This window comes from Coregonus clupeaformis, unplaced genomic scaffold (assembly GCF_020615455.1).
Source record: "Coregonus clupeaformis isolate EN_2021a unplaced genomic scaffold, ASM2061545v1 scaf0949, whole genome shotgun sequence".
Lineage (NCBI taxonomy): Eukaryota > Metazoa > Chordata > Actinopteri > Salmoniformes > Salmonidae > Coregonus > Coregonus clupeaformis.
In genome coordinates, this window is record NW_025534403.1 from 152,955 (window position 1) to 170,842 (window position 17,888).

Below are 17,888 nucleotides of genomic sequence, written 5' to 3' on the forward strand. Positions count from 1 at the left end.
ATGGAAGCACAGCCAGAGCCCAAAGAGCTACAGAGGGAAACGTGAGACCAGGAGACCACAGAGGAGTGGAATACACACAGCCCCAGACACTAAATCACAGACCTTTTAAACAGGGCCCCATCACTCAAACACCCACAATAGGAGTGGAAGAAAAATCATCAGACAAGACAGGCATTAGAAACCAAACTGGAAACCTAATCTATTCAGAGGTGGTTTGAGAATGGGGTCATTAGACACCACAGTATAGCCTATCACAGTATACATGTGTGTATGTGAGTAGCATGTTTAGGATGCTCTCACCTCCCAGCCCTAAGGAAAGGAAACAGACAAGGCAGATGCTGTAGGGTGTCAGAGACATCCATTAAAAGTGGGTGATAAATGAGAGCTCAGGTCTCTGGCACTCTGCCCTGTGGTTGTTAGCTCACTGTGGTCCCCTCTGCGTTGACCCTTACCCCCGCTGCCTGCCTAATGGCCGCTCCACAGATGGTGATGAAGTACCTGCGGCTCCTCTAGTCATGTTATGGAATAGAAGTTAACTCATCCAACCTAGCTACAGTACAGTGACTCTCAACCACCTCTTTCACATACTGCCCCCCATCACCTCTCACACTGCCTGTGTTGTTAATGGGAGGTGCATTACAGTATGACTCTAGACTAATTCATCATCTTTCAACACGCCCAATCCAACCCCCACCCTCTGTAGCGGCTGGTGAAGTCATGTTATTGATATAACCCATCCTCCCCTACACTCACATCCCTCCACCCTCTCTTGCTGCACACTCACTCTCAACCTCCTCAACCGCTTTGATACACTCACCCACCCACCATCATCTACACACACCCACCCTCACACTCACCCCTCCTCCCAATGTGTCTTACCTGAGGCTCTTTTTGTAGACGGACGTGCGTCCCTCGGTGATCCGACAGAGACCTCTTCTCCACAGAACGGTGCCGGAAGTGATAGATATCACCAAATACCTGCAGACAGACACAAACACAGTCATTAATCCCAGCCATACACACGTCGCTGATGCAGCATCAGTGTATCAGCATCACACTTTGAGTAAAGCCAGTGTGTCCATGTATGTGGATGACTCAACACTATACACGTCAGTTACCACAGCGACTGAAATGACAGCAACACTTAAAGAGCTGCAGTTAGTTTCAGAATGGGTGGCAAGGAATAAGTTAGTCCTAAATATTTAAAAAACTAAAAGCATTGTATTTGGGACAAATCATTTCCTAAACCTCAACTAAATCTTGTAATGAATAATGTGGAAATTTAGCAAGTTGAGGAGACTAAATTGCTTGGAGTAACCCTGGATTGTAAACTGTCATGGTCAAAACATATTGATACAACAGTAACTAGGATGGGGAGAAGTCTGTCTATAATAAAGCGCTGCTCTGCATTCTTAACAGCACTATCAACAAGGCAGGTCCTACAGGCCCTAGTTTGTCGCACCTGGACTACTGTTCAGTTGTGTGGTCAGGTGCCACAAAGAGAGACTTAGGAAAATTGCAATTGGCTCAGAACAGGGCAGCACGGCTGGCCCTTGGACGTACACAGAGAGCTAACATTAATAATATGCATGTCAATCTCTCCTGGCTCAAAGTGGAGGAGAGATTGACTTCATCACTACTTGTATTTGTGAGAGGTATTGACATGTTGAATGAACCTAGCTGTGTGCCAGTAGTTCAAACAGACAGCTCGGTTCATTCAACATGTCAATACCTCTCACAAATACAAGTTGAACTACTGGCACACAGCTCGGACACCCATGCATACCCCACAAGACATGCCACCAGAGGTCTCTTCACAGTCCCCAAGTCCAGAACAGACTATGGGAGGCGCACAGTACTACATAGAGCCATGGCTACATGGAACTCTATTCCACATCAAGTAACTCATGCCAGCAGTAAAATTAGATTTAAAAAAAACAGATAAAAATACACCTTATGGAACAGCGGGGACTGTGAAGCAACACAAACATAGACACATGCATACAAACACACGATAACATAAGTACTATACACAGGAGTCACTGAGAGGTAAACAGCTTTCAGCGGGATTGTTAAGTAGTGCGGAGACAAGGTAAACATAATGAATGGATTTGTATTATAGATGTGGTAGTAGAGGGAGGCCTGAGGGCACACACTTAATATGTTGTGTGAAATCTGTTATGAATGTATTGTAATGTTTTTAGAATGTATAACTGCCTTTTTGTGTTGGACCCGGGAAGAGTAGCTGCTGCCTTGGCTAATTGGGATCATAATAAATACAAATGCACTACATGTTAGGAAATAAGGCATTCCATTTGCATTGTTAGAGAGAAGTGGGTAGGAAATCATAGATTAAGGGCCTCTTTACACTATTTAGATGATACAAACTAGGTCCAGGAGAGATACTTGTGTAGTGTCTCCCACACTACCTCCGGGGCAGGGTTTCCGTTAGCCGGTAAAAGACGGCTTTTGTCCGATAAATAAAATTGGCGCCGGTAGAAGAAGAAAAAATCAAATTGCGAAATAATGCTTTTTAGCCTATTCATTGGTGGAAATACCAGTCCATGGAAATACATTTGACTTGTCATGTTTATCGGTCTATAGGTTACTTTGCATAATTTAGTGGAATTAAATTGGTGCGTGTACATTTTATTCGTTATGTATCTTATTTATCACACCCGTACAGCATACAGACATGGAAAATCTGTTCATTACTCGTCTTGTTGGCTGAGGAAAAGTAAATGTGGACAGTTATTCTAACATGTTCAAAGTGCACATCAGAATTCGGTAAGAAGGAGAGCACATCTTTCCATCCTCGACTTGCATGTTCTGTTAATATGAATGACCATATTCTAAATGTAATTTCTGTAATTCTGAGCACCGTGGGTGGACGCCCTAATCAGGTTATGCACACAAAGCATATGGGTCCGGTACATTTCTCAAATGTCCGGCGCCACATTCTCCTAATGGGAACCCTGCGAAACCCTGCTCCGGGGGGGGGGGTGTTGGAGACATCCCCCCCTCTGAGTGGTACAGTGTAAAGACAAAGGCTCTCCCACACCACATGCACCTGCAAGAATTACCTTAATTACCTTTATACCAGCAGACAGCATTTTTGCTCCGTTAGTCATAGAAAATTAAAGGCTTTTAAAATGTCCACACATTTGTGAATCATTGCATTGAATCAAGTGTGCAACACTATGTGCAATATGGTTTAGATGAGAAGTTCCTGTATAGTTTGAATTGCAATTTTGGTTTTGTTTGTTTATATACTATGCTAATAGCTGCACTCACATGAAGCAGGAATGTGGCTTTGGCCACACCACATCCCAGGCTAGTGTAAACAGAAAAGTTGCAAATTTGATGTTGAAGAGATATTTTACATATTTAGACATAATTTTACAAAAGTAAATCAGCCCGTATTATACATGAGGGGGTGTGAAGACAGAAGCCAGACAACATGTCCTGTTAAAGCAGGGTGTCAAATTCATTCCATGGAGGGCCTAGTATCTTCGGGTTTTTGTTTTTTCTTTCCAATTAAGACAACCAGGTAAGGGGAGTTCTTTACTAATTAGTGACCTTAATTCATCAATCAAGTACAAGGGAGGAGTGAAAACCAGCAGACACTTGGCCCTCCGTGGAATGAGTTTGACGTGTGTAAAAGGAACAAAAAACATGTTTGGAGGATGAAACATCCAATTCATTCTGACTTATGGATTCATGAGGATATACATAAGAATCCATTAATCTCATTGTGATTCCATTAAGTCACAAGGAATTTGATCATCAGTATTCATCATCAAACAGTATTTATATATAGAAGGCTACATGTAAATACAGCACATGTAATCCCTCTATCACTGTTTATACAGCTATTTTCATGAGTTACAGCTGAGTTCCTGGAGAGTCTGACCCAGCATCAGGGGTGGGGGTTGACAGCACTGCAGTAAACACACCCTGTCTGAGTTACTGTACCACCAAACACACACTTCAGCTGCTCTCAGAGCTCAGTGTCAGTAGGAAACTAACTGAACCGCCTTGACACCATCTCTAGAAAGTGCAGACAAAAAAGGAAGTGCGGCAATGTAGAGAAGTTTCTTGCCACAAGTGAATGGACTAGTTCAGAACAGAACTCAAGGAGAAAGCACTCCAGCAGGGCCTAACAACGCAGCATTACAGCTCAGCATTACAGCTACCCTAATCGAGAACGAGCTGCACTAACGACCTGACGGAGGGCAGTGGGGCGCTACGGGGCCCTGGTTGAAACAAGGTCACCGGCAGGATCACAGCTGCTGCCCTGGCCGTGACCTCACTGAGTAAGACGGCTAGGACAGTGTTTGTACAGTGTACGTGTGTTTAAGAGAAACTAACACACAGAGACCTGGTTAAACAAGGCAGAGGCCACGTCTGTCCCATAATCCTCTGCTCTCAGTCCAGTCATTGCGGGTGCAGAGGTTATTAATATCACACAGTAACACCTCTAGTCCTGGGCTAAATACACTGCTCAAAAAAATAAAGGGAACACTTAAACAACACAATGTAACTCCAAGTCAATCACACTTCTGTGAAATCAAACTGTCCACTTAGGAAGCAACACTGATTGACAATACATTTCACATGCTGTTGTGCAAATGGAATAGACAACAGGTGGAAATTATAGGCAATTAGCAAGACACCCCCAATAAAGAAGTGGTTCTGCAGGTGGTGACTACAGACCACTTCTCAGTTCCTATGCTTCCTGGCTGATGTTTTGGTCACTTTTGAATGCTGGCGGTGCTTTCACTCTAGTGGTAGCATGAGACGAGTCTACAACCCACACAAGTGGCTCAGGTAGTGCAGCTCATCCAGGATGGCACATCAATGCGAGCTGTGGCAAGAAGGTTTGCTGTGTCTGTCAGCGTAGTGTCCAGAGCATGGAGGCGCTACCAGGAGACAGGCCAGTACATCAGGAGATGTGGAGGAGGCCGTAGGAGGGCAACAACCCAGCAGCAGGACCGCTACCTCCGCCTTTGTGCAAGGAGGAGCAGGAGGAGCACGCCAGAGCCAGAAATGCCTCCAGGCCACAAAAAGCAGAAACAGACAGAAAGGGAAGGAGAGGCGCCAAGTGGGGTTGGACAGTGGACGCTTCACAAAAAATCATTTTGACTTGTTTTAAGGACATTACATCAAAGTTGGATCAGCCTGTAGGTTTTCCACTTTAATTTTGAGGGTGACTCCAAATCCAGACCTCCATGGGTTGATAAATTTGATTTCATTGATAAAATTTTGTGTGATTTTGTTGTCAGTAATCTAACTATGTAAATAAAAAAGTATTTAATAAGATGTTATTTATCTATCAGATCTAGATGCTTGTTTATGTTCTCTTTAATTGTTTTGAGCAGCATGTGCACACACACACAGTGTTGATGAGTCAACCTGCCGAGATGCCCCCCAAAATCTCCTATGACAGAGCACTCTTGTGAGGCAGACAGGCAGTGTGGCTGGGCATCAATCCCTCCCTCCCGCTGAATGACAGAGCACAGAGCCAGGAAGTGTGACAGTTTGAAGCACCTGTCAGACTGGACAGAAAGACTAAACAAGAGGCCCTCGCTGCTCAGCAATATAAAATGAAAAAGGTTTAATGTTCAGCGAGAGAGCGTAGTTGAGAGTGCTGAACCGCCCACCCAGACCTTGAGAAGGAGCAGAGCTCAACCTAATGGCAGTCTGATGGGTTCTGAATGGCCAATTAATGATTTAATTAGAGAGAATGGAAGTGTATAAATCACTGTAGCTAACTAAAGCCTGCCAGTTAGACGTGTCATGTCTACAGCATTAACACAGTACTGTAGGTGGATCATAACATGTCTACACCAAATGAGGGCACTGCTTTAGAAAACCAAAGAATGACTTCAGACTGAATCTTGGTAAAAATAAAAATAAATAGTACAATATGTCTGTCACATATTGTACTATGGGACATAGGCTAGGAAGGACTATTCTGAATAAATAGGCCTAGTGTGACCCAGCTACAGTATGGCCCTTATTTAGGCAGGGGTATTTCAGGCCACATAGTGACTGTGCTGTTTTGTCCAGGCTGGCAGTGTCAGTACAGTACAGTTGAGACGCTGCAGTGGAGAGGGGAAATAGAACAGCATTCCTCCACTCTGGGGGGGGTTCAGACTCTCCTGCTCCCATTTAAATCACAGCAAACAGGCTGGCTCCAAGCAGGTCAACACAAATATCCCCCCTCTCAGAACACAGCCAGCGGAAAATAGAGATGCAATAACCCCGAAAGAGCAGATTACACGATTTACAATGAGATGCCTCCCAGAGCCCGACCCACCACCACAAACACCAACAAAAGGATGTGGAGAGGGGAAGAGTGCGCGTGTGTGTGTGTGTGTGTGTGTGTGTGTGTGTGTGTGTGTGCGTGCGTGCGTCAATAAGAACAGAGCGCGAACCCATGAGAGAGCTGGATGAAGATGGAATAAAATGTTGACATCATCACAACAGCATGAGCGGCTCCACAGAGCCCATTGTCCCGTCCAGAGATGGAGAGGGAAGAGATAGGGAGAGAGGAAGTGAAAGAAAGAAGGGAAGAAGACCTGGAGCGCTGAGGGCCCCATTGTGTGTGAGCTTAGATAACAGCCTGAGAGGGTGGGCATCGATCAAAGACTTTGGAGGGGGGGGGAGATATGTAGATACGGCAGGGCCCATTAAGGCAGCTCTCAATCACATCAACACCAAGTAAAAGGGACACGTGAAACAAAGCAGCCAGGATTGATCAGCCAAAGTGATTGCTGCTTAAGACCGCCCATCCGCTTTACAGTGCTTCATTAGCCTGGAAATTAAGGTTAAGAATTCTCCAACGCTGCGGCCTTAGAATTCAATAGAGGTCTGAGAAATGGTTTAAGCCTGAGAGTTTGACACTGATAAAATCAGATAATGGGTTGTGGTTGAAGTCTTGACGGTTCGTGCCAAACCTCACTGCTCTAGGCGAGAGTTGGAAGAGTGTGGAATGTTTTGGAAGCCAAGCGCACAGCAGCACGCCATCAAGTAAACATTAACTCAAAACATGACCATGGAATCAATTAAGGGTTTTAGGCTTCTGCCATGCGTAGTGTCTGACCGACTGCTGCCGTATGCTATGGCCGGTCTGTGATTACCCTCAAACACCATTTATCACGCCACACAGTCCTAGAGGACTACATCACAGAGCTACTGACGCAGTGGAATGTTACTGCCCTTTCCAGATCATCCACCATTCAGAAAGACCCCAGCTCCCTCCACCGCTACATCAGAAGTGAGTTCACTGAAGGGAGAAAGGACGATCGGCCTTAACAATACAACTTCTTCACTGCAGAGCTTAAAAACTGCAATGACAATGTCCTTCTAATTCTATAACACTCACCGCTGACTTTAGTTGGGATGTGAGAAATGTACGGTCATTGTATACAAAGGTGAATTCATGAATGGTTCTCAAAAGATGTTTCCGCTCTTCACTCCACCAGGACTAGGCAAAGGGTGTGGGTGGACTGTCCTTGGCATTTGAAGTGTTACTGCAGAGATGGTTGAATGGGTAGAGGGGCTGTGGCATTGATGCTCTACTGCTCTCAGGCCTGGCTGGCATGGAACACGGCTGGAGGCTGACATTTGAAAGCAGTGCGACCCCAGAATGTCATGACCAGAGCGAGGTGAACCCAATTAGCTCAAAGACGACCCCTGACCCTTCAGTAGGAGGTCAGAGAGGACTCCGCTCTCGGAGAGAGACCTGACTGCCAAGCAGAGCAAACGCACATACAAATCAAGAACACACATACACTCTTGGAAAGACGCGCAAACTTACGAACGGATGGACTCAGACACACAAACACACTCTCTCACAAACATAAACCCATTCCACCACGGCTAAAAGCCTAGCCCCCTGGCTTATTTTAGCCCTGTGTATGCATTTGTGAACCAAACATAAGAGCCTTATTGTCATCCATCTAATGTGTCGTCCATGTTCCCACGGTAAACTTTAACTAGTCAGTGTGGGGGAAACAGTCAATTTACTTGAGTTGCACACCAAAGAAGTTTAGATAAGGAAGGAAAATGTGGAAAACAGCCGGCTCAGACGCCATTACCAATGTGAGAAGCAGCGAGCCACCGATAAAACAGAATGGGACTTCTGGCACTCCTCCTCTCAGCCCATTAATGGAATGGAACGCTAATCCATCAGCCTCATTGGGATGCAGAGCAACAGGCTCCGAAATAACTGCATGTTTGCTTGTTTGTTTGTTCTACTCGAGCCCTGCCAAGTTTACCTTGTGGGAATGCACTTATCACAAGGTGTGGCATCTTCACAGACTGTAGGCACAATTAGGTGTTACAAAAATGTCTGGAGACAAATTGGAGAGGCGGGCATAATGGGAACAAAGTGAAGTGAAAGGCTTTATGAGCTCTGAAAGGGAATACCTCTGGTGGTTAGAGCTGCTCCAATGGCTATAGAGCTGCTGATGTGGAATGAGTAAAGACGGGTATGGATCTGGAACAATGTGTTTGACTCAACACGTCTAAAGTGATTCACACACTCCATTTTTTACATTAATTTCCCAAGTGAAGCACAATTGAATCACTCGATGAGTACCGAGGTCAGCCAATGGCCATTATTTCTAGAAACCACCAAGATTTAAGATGATAAAAATAAAATATATAAAAAAATATATATATATTTTTAAAAAATTATAAAAAATTATATAAATGAATAAAACGATAAAAATACTAAAAAAAAATTTAAAAAAGATATCAGATGTTATTAAAATAAACTTTAAATAACACTGAAATACATACTTACTTACGTAAAAAAAAAACACACATCTCCCAGAAATGATTTCCCACCTTATTTACATTCTGCGCTGGAATATAAACACCTCCTCCAGGTTTAGAGAATGTCTTGGGAGCCGCACCCTGTCTCAGCTGCTGCTCTGAGGGCCGGGGCTGAGGGAGGTGGTGGAGGGGGCAGCGAGAGAGAGCCAGGCCACGCTGCACTGGGCTGGCAGCTGGCGCTAACGGGCAGTTTCCCTTAATAATGGTCAGGCGGGCTGGGCCAAGCCACAGCAGATGGGTCTGTTCTGCCATTCAGAATAATACACCTCCTCCTCCTCCTCCTCCTCCTCGTTGGTTCCTCTTTTCCATCATCATCTCTTTCCGGAGCCATCTCTCTCTCCCATCCTCCAATCTTCCACCATCCGCACGTCTTTCCTTCTTACGCTCTCCTTCCAGTCTGCTCAAGAGGGTTGTTAATGTGGGTCTGTCTTTGGTTCCGGATAAGAGCACTCCAAACTCCAGATTATACGCCTCTCAGATTAACACAAACAACCAAATCTAACCAGATTAAACGTATTCCATATTATACAAATAAATACCTACCTCCCTCCATTCACCATGGCCCAGACAGGCAAACTTTAATTTAGATGAGCATGTCAGTCAAAACACTAATGTATTACCGGAGATAACGCTAGCAATAAATAAAATAATGGTTTGGAAGCCATACACAGTGAGCGGATATGCATTCTGTTCTTCTTAAAACTTTGACAGATCTTCTCCTTCACTCCAGCAGCACCTGGAGAGAGGCCAGGCAGCACCAAACTACTGCAGCCGCCCGCCTGCCAGATAAACTATGTGTTTATGAAACCTTGTATGGCCCTCTACAGCACACTCATTTATCCACATACCAGCCCATTCTGGACAAGATCCCAAACTCCTCTCTCTGCACTGTCTGACAGAGCTTATCACTCTCAGCACAGTAAACTGCCTGCCTGTATTGTTCTGAAAACTGTTTACAGTAATGGATTTAATAGCGCTGACAAGAACAACTGATTTAGATAAGACTCGGGTGATAAATGTTGGCATTTTAATGACAATAACGGCAGCAACGAAACAAAAACTGAACTCTGGCCAAAGCATTTAGAAACTGTTGTGGGTATGGTTAGGGTAAACCATAAGTGTTCCGATGTGTTGCGATTAGTGGTGGTCAATGGTTTGGCGATGAGGGTGGGAGCCCACTGGCAGCTACACCACACTTACGGTAAAGAAGGCACACACACACACAGGCACACACACAACCTGTATGCATGCCGTGTGGCCAAACCCGTGGGGTTTATTTCAGTTGAAGCGGAGGACAGGACATCCCTTTGCCCCCAGCAGCAGGAGCAGCAGCACCAGGGTAGTTTACGGAGTGGATCGGTGGGTAGAAAGTTTACAGTGTTGTAGCACAACTGCTGCAGGGGCTGTCAGTCTCTGGTGTTGATGAGGAGTGTCCTTGGAGGCATAACTTGGCGTGCTGCCGAGGTATTTCAGCTGACGGTGATGCATGGTGCTGGGAGAGAGCAGGGAGATAAGCACAGGGACAGCGTGCATATGCAATTACAGGGCCCTGCAAAAGCCTAGCCACAGTTTAACAGAAGCCTTATCTTCAGACTATCATAATCAATTACAGCCAGATCAATATGGCTGAGCATCTGACAACTCAGCAGATGGTACTCCTCTACATCACCAGTGTTGTGCTTTGGAACACTGTGGCCAGTCAAGTGATAAGTTGCCTTTATGTATAGTTTCCCCTCGGCTCAACACACGTTTTAAATCACTGACACTGACCCAATACATCCTCCTCCAGTGTTGAAGTGCATAGTGTTTTCAGGGGCATTACAGGTAGGGGGTGAGTAAAGGACAGAGGTTAAAGTTGATTGGTCCATTGACAGAGGGCTCAAACAGCTGGCCTCGCACAAACACTGAACAAACAGTCCAAGACCATTAAGAACTGTGTGAGATTACTCGAAATTCTATAGAGGTGACAGTTGTAATGCAAGGGAAATATTTACCCATTTTGGATTGTAAATTAAAGTTTAAACAAGACCGTGTTTAGAATATTCCATGACCAAGCAACGCATCACAGATTAATGTGACCATCTGTACTTTAGGAGAGAAGGTCCAGTCTATTTCAAAGAGCTAAGTACTCTAATCAACACTTCCTTTCAGCAGGCTTCATGGTGAATAGGTCTGTAACAAAACTTGTTTAAATTTGCTGATGTTGTACATCAATATATTGATATACAGCCTGCATACCCTAATGGGGAATTGGTAGAAGACACACTAAATATTTCCATTTAATGTAAGGCCAGTATAGTGAGTTAAACACACTTGTGTATCCAACAAAAGTTGTCTCGACCAGATTTAACCAGTTGACTGTTGTATCGAGCATTAACAATTCCGTGCGAGTCTGAAATGTAATGGTATTGAGAATAATTGCTGGTCTATTGAGATGTTTTGGCACACTGAAGCACTGTCCTTGGAGGTTCATGCTACACCTTCAACAAATAATCCACTGGATAAATAGCCAGATGGAGTGAAAGAGATTGATTTTAAAGGTGAATCAGAGAGGATGTAAGACCGTTTTATAAAGCCACACATCATCAATGGCCTCAATCAAAAACTTAATTAAATCTAAAAAGCCCTTTAAAAAAGGCACACAATGTCCTCTTTCCATCTTATTGACAGTTGAAATGGTTAGACGGAGGTCACAATTCAATGGAGCTTGCACAAAACGTGCTAAAGTCCCTGTTAACCACTTCAAATCACAGTAGAGAAAAGCTGGTGGAGTGTAGCTCAGTAGCCACAGGACAAACTAATCCTAGTGCTCACTAGGAGGGAATATCATTTAAGCTTTTAATTAAGTCACACTCCCCAGGACCCATTTAAGCAAGACAAACGTTATAGAAACGCCGGACCATCGTTTGCCTTGGGAACAGAGGCAGCGTGCCGCAGAGATTGGAAAGTTATTGCTGTTCAAAATTAACATGCAATTTCAGCCGTCGAGTCCTGAGGTGCAATGTTTAAATAATAGACTGCAAATGTACGTATGTGTGTGTACACTTGTGTGCATGTGTGAAGGGGTTGAGAGATGAAATAATTAAAGAAAAAAATGAAATTCCACCGCACTTTTTCAGCTTCAGAGCAAGACGGACAGAAAAGACAGACATATGGCTCCATGCTGCTACTATGAATTCAATCTTTCCTCCAAGTAAATAACTAGGAAACATGGCTTGGTTTCCCTTCCTTTGTTTTTAAATGTGCTTGTTGATAAGAAAAAGAATAGAATCACTATTCCTACAGCTCCAAAATCAAATCATGACTTTCATGTCACAGCTTGACGGCGAACCATCTTTGCAACATCTGAATATTAAACATTCAGTGCACTTGAGGTTCTGTTATCTGAGGTTCTGTTATCTGAGGTTCTGTTATCTGAGGTTCTGTTATCTGAGGTTCTGTTATCTGAGGTTCTGTTACCTGAGGTTCTGTTATCTGAGGTTCTGTTATCTGAGGTTCTGTTATCTGAGGTTCTGTTATCTGAGGTTCTGTTATCTGAGGTTCTGTTATCTGAGGTTCTGAACTTTACGATGTCCATGCAGTAGTGAGAAGCTCTAAGAAGAATACACACTAAAAAAGACTTTCTCCAAATAGGGAACATAAAATACCTTTCTCAAGATGGGAGTGTGTGTGTCTGTGTGTGGTGCATTCTAATAACATAATCAAACAGGACAGATGTTATGCTCCAACCAGCTTGTGAACCCAATGAGGATAAAGTGTTTCAGACAGGAGAAGAGACATGAAGATGGAGCATGGTGGCCAGAGGAAGGCTAATATTCACTCTAGGCAGTAGGAAAAGAGGTCACTTCTGCCGAGACGCCCCTTTAACTGGGACTGTGCAACAGCGGGTTAACATGCTGCGGTAAAGGACACCACTGCCCTCTGTGCACACGCACACCATTAACCCCACTCAATCCAAAACACTACCACCCAACTGATCAGACTCAATCAGTAAACAAACATTCCCACCCACGCAAACACCTACACATGGGGCCAAAGGAGACATAACACCAACTAAACCAGCTCCATTGAGAAGTGCTGGACCACTATACACACACAACCAGCTCACCACGCCACACTACCACACCAGCACTAATCTCGGTTACCCAGATGTCAGATTATATCGTGAAAGTTTGTCATTTCCTGTTTTACTTCTGGGGGGGGAATACCGTTAACAATTGTGATTACCTTTGTGCAAAGGAAGGCAGCGAAGTCTCCTCCCTCGCAAACGGAAACTCTCTGCCAAAACCCTCCCTTCCACTAATTTCATCTGTGTTTATAATGGCCAAAAATCAAATAGTTGTTTTGATGAGTTTTTGACTTTGTGGCTGTGGAATCTAGTGGAAACCGTTTATCATCCGAACACAGGCTTGAAAATCAACGCACCAGTTTAAGCACTGCCTTCACCCAATCCTGATTCGTCCAAATAATCAACAATGAAAACCCTCTGTCCATGAGAATCTGTCCACGAGAGATTACACCAGCACCACCACCACTCCACCACCACCATTCCACACAACCACCACACACAAACACACCAGCACACCTGGCAGACAGATCCCAGCACACAGCTCCTTCAATGGGGATCAGCTCTACCCAGGCCAGCGGTGGTGACTGAAACAATGGGCAGGTAATATAATAAGAGCCTGTACGGAATGTTCATATGTGGACTAGACTTAGTCACTAACAACCCCTTCTGAGTTTCAGCTGGAGATGGGAGGGGGGGCAGGGTTCATTTCATGTGGCCTCACAGGCTCAGAATGGGTCTGCTAAACAGCTCTACTTTGCCCAGCGCAACCTGAGTGACTACAGTTTACAAAATGTATATGAAATGATCTCAATAGAATCTAAATCCTACACAGACTACCTACCCTCCGCTGGCCTACAGTACGAATATACCATAATCTTACCCTACAAAGACTACCACCCCCCATTACACAAACACTCCCCACCACGCCATTGGCCTACTTTACGAGAGACTGGAGCTTCTGCAGTATCTGAAGGGGAGCAGACTTTTATCTTGCTCTTTCTGTCTGAGATTTGCACATGTTTTTTATTAAAATCAAAAAAGAGGAAAGGAATGCCTGAAGTAAGGACTTTCAAAGGGCCTTCGACATAACAAGCATGGTGCATAAAATCTAAAAGGAGTCGGTCCGAAGAGTCCTTTATATAATCACAGCCACACATCTAACGCAAAAAAACTCCCTCACTCAGTCGCAACCATATCAAGTCAAGTCACCCACCACTAGTAATGGGGGAAAAATCCATACAGTTACATATTGCAATATTATTTTGGACGATATTACATCGATACTTTAACTCGGTAGGTAGGTAGCATTAGCTAGCGCTGGTCGGCTGTACCGGCGCCAAAACTACAGTATTTTTAATCCTATAGCTTATTCTCCATCTTTTTAAATAGTGAGCCAACATGTTTTCAGCACTTTTATTTTCATGACTAATCAAAACAAATTTTCTCATGCTCTCTCATCTAAATTTTCTCATGCTCTCTCGTCTCTCTGCAGCAGACATATAGTGAGCAATATGTTTGGAACATCAAATCGCAATAACATCGAACCGCAATATATATTAATCAAGAAAATCACAATATATATCGTATCGGCACTTACAGTAAGTCCAAGAGGCTTCTAAACAGCTTCTACCCCCAAGCCATAAGACTCCTGAACATCTAATCAAATGGCTACCCAGACTATTTGCATTGCCCCCCCACCCCTCTTTTACGCTGCTGCTACTCTCTGTTTATTATCTATGCATAGTCACTTTAATAACGCTACCTATATGTACAGTACATATTACCCCCAATTACCTCGACTAACCGGTGCCCCCGCACATTGACTCTGTACCAGTACCCCCTGTATATAGCCTCGCTATTGTTATTTTACTCCTGCTCTTTAATTATTTATTACTTTTATTTTGCATTATTTTATTTTTTTGTGATTTATTTTGGTATTCTTTCTTAAAACTGCATTGTTGATTAAGGGCTTGTAGTAAGCATTTCACTGTAAGGTCTACACCTGTTGTATTCGGCGCATGTGACAAATACAGTTTGATTTGAGTAAGTATCGTGATAATATTGTACCGTGAGGCAATTCCCAGACCTACCCACCACTCTGGCTGCCTTACAAATCTGTCTTTTGCAAGTCAGTCTAGCTCTGCAACACTTGCGCATTCTTGTGGACATGAAAGGTCACCCTCATTGCCATCATATCCACCCTGTGCAGAGATAATCTATTCAAATGTGTATGTTCTCATGCAGCCTGGTGGACAAGCTCGAACTTTGACAGGTCTGGAATTCTATTACATTAAACCTGAGCCAGTCACACGTTACCCTGCTCAGAGAGAGAGTGGAAGAGAGAGAGGTAGAGAGTGGGAGAGAGAGGTAGAGAGAGGACATCAGGCTCTGACACCAGGGAGCTGGCCCTATCAGTGGCAGGGCAGGCTGGATGATTGCTCAGGTCTCTGTGAGGCAGCGCTAAATCTAATCTGAGATGAGGCTGAGGCTCCTCTCCCGCTCTGCATTACCATGGAGCAGCCCGCCACGTCCCACAGCAACAGTGAAATTATAGCGCTGGTACAAATGGCATTGTGTGTGTAGACATGCATGAAGAGAGTACCGCCCGGGACTGCGCACACACACACACACACACACACACACACAGCGTAACGCTATACATGCTTCTGGGTTCAACAGAATGAATGTGTGTTGATGAATAAACATGAGGGATAATATTAATGCAGGAGTGAGTCACAGCAATGCCAGCGGAACCAGAGTCTGTTTTAAAATACACTAACAGTGTCACAGTTTGATCACTTGTCATTTGTCATTGTGGCCTGGAGCATTCAACATTAAAAAAAACATTTTAAAAGGTTAACGTTATTGCACACAAGAGGGCAATGTCCTGGGCTAGACATGCCACATTTTTATTTATTTTTTTTAGACTATTTTTTACTGAGTGAGTCTGATGCTTTGAAGAAGAGTCAGAGTCAACACAGTAGCCATTGTGTGCCGGGTGTAGCACGAAGCTAGCTAGCTAGCCGTTCTTCAAACAAAGTCAACACAGTGGCCATTGCTAGCTACCCAACGCGACCAGCTAACTGTGCTGTAGTGGCTAAATGCAGTGTACCTGTCCTGGCTAGCCAACGTTTAATCATTGCTGCGTCATGAAAGGAACTTGACACAGACACGAATGATCTGTTTAGTGTGTTATCACACTATTGGTGTGTCTTGGCAGTGTCTTCGGCCGTGCCGGCTGTAGCACGAAGCGAGCTAACTAGCCGTTTTTCGAACAGAGTCAGAGTCAACACAGTAGCCATTGTGTGCCGGGTGTAGCACGAAGCTAGCTAGCTAGCCGTTCTTCAAACAAAGTCAACACAGTGGCCATTGCTAGCTACCCAACGCGACCAGCTAACTGTGCTGTAGTGGCTAAATGCAGTGTACTTGTCCTGGCTAGCCAACGTTTAATCATTGCTGCGTCATGAAAGGAACTTGACACAGACACGAATGATCTGTTTAGTGTGTTATCACACTATTGGTGGTTTGTTATGACCAAGTGTTGGTGCTAAACTGTGTGTTACTGGATGCTAGCATGCTAGTTAGCTAGTTAACACACTATTGGTGGTTTGTTGTGACCAAGTGTTGGTGCTAAACTGAATTAGTATGCAGCGATGATTGGACGTTGGCTGGCTGGGGACGGGTGTGTTGTGTTTGGCTACTACAGTACAGTTAGCTGGTCGTGTTATTGTTATTGGATGCTAGCATGCTAGTTAGCTATGGTGTCATAGTTAGCTAGCTGAATAAAGTGGGTTGAGTCTATTCCTTTAAACATTGAACCGCTGTGGTTCACAACAATTCTGATTTCTAAAGGTGGAAGTTGGGAGAGTTTTTGTTCGGGTGGTTCAGTGAAACAATTTTAGTTTCTGAGGTAGAAGTTTTTGGTGAGGGAGGCCCTGCTCTCTCCTCTCCCAGATGCTTAGCTCATTTCATTCCGATCTCCTCTGCATTTTTGTGGCCATTTGCTGCAGCCTGTCAACTATGCCTCTGCCTAACCCTGTTCTCTCCTCTCTGCACAGGCTACACAACGCACCACACCGCGTGGCTGCTGCCTCTCTAACCTGGTGGTCCCTGCACGCACCCCACACCTGGAGTTCCAGGTCGCAGGCAGCCTCTGGAATTGCCGTTCTGCTGCCAACAAAGCTGACTTCATCCCAGCCTATGCCAACCTCCAGTCCCTCGACTTCCTGGCGCTGACGGAAACATGGATCACCACTGAAAACACTGCTACTCCTACTGCTCTCTCCTCGTCTGACCATGTGTTCTCGCATACCCCGAGAGCATCTGTTCAGAGGGGTGGTGGTACAGGAATCCTCATCTCTCCCAAGTGGACATTCTCAATTTTTCCCCTAACCCATCTGTCTATCTCCTCATTTGAATTCCATGCTGTCACAGTCACTAGCCCATTTAAGCTTAATATCCTTGTCATCTAGTCGCCCTCCAGGTTCCCTTGGAGAGTTCATCAATGAGCTTGACGCCTTGATAAGTTCCTTTCCTGAGGATGGCTCACCCCTCACAGTTTTGGGGGATTTCAACCTCCCTATGTCCACATTTGACTCATTTCTCTCTGCCTCCTTCTTTCACTCTCTCCTCTTTTGACCTCACCCTCTCACCGTCCCCCTACTCACAAGGCAGGCAATACGCTTGACCTCATCTTCACTAGATGCTGCTCCTCTACTAATCTCACTGCAACTCCCCTCCATGTCTCCGACCACTACTTTGTTTCCTTTTCTCTCTCGCTCTCCTCCCACACTACTCACTCTGCCCCTACACAGATGGTAATGCGCGCCGCAACCTTCGCTCTCTCTCCCACTACTCTCTCCTCTTCCATCCTATCATCTCTTCCCTCTGCTCAATCCTTCTCCCTCCAATCTCCTGATTCTGCCTCCTCAACCCTCCTCTCCTCCCCTTTCTGCATCCTTTGACTCTCTGT

At 44.7% G+C, this 17,888-nt stretch overlaps 1 protein-coding gene across 2 annotated transcripts in view; it reads right to left on the reverse strand.

Moving 5' to 3' along the window:
* The window catches only part of LOC121558019 (furin-1-like), an 84,707-nt gene that overhangs the window by 33,130 nt on the left and 33,689 nt on the right, over positions 1–17,888 (reverse strand). For both annotated transcript variants that reach the window (XM_045217166.1, XM_045217165.1), the window contains exon 3: positions 880–978. In XM_045217166.1, the coding sequence (XP_045073101.1) occupies positions 880–978 (99 nt within the window). The remainder of the gene's footprint in view (positions 1–879; positions 979–17,888) is intronic.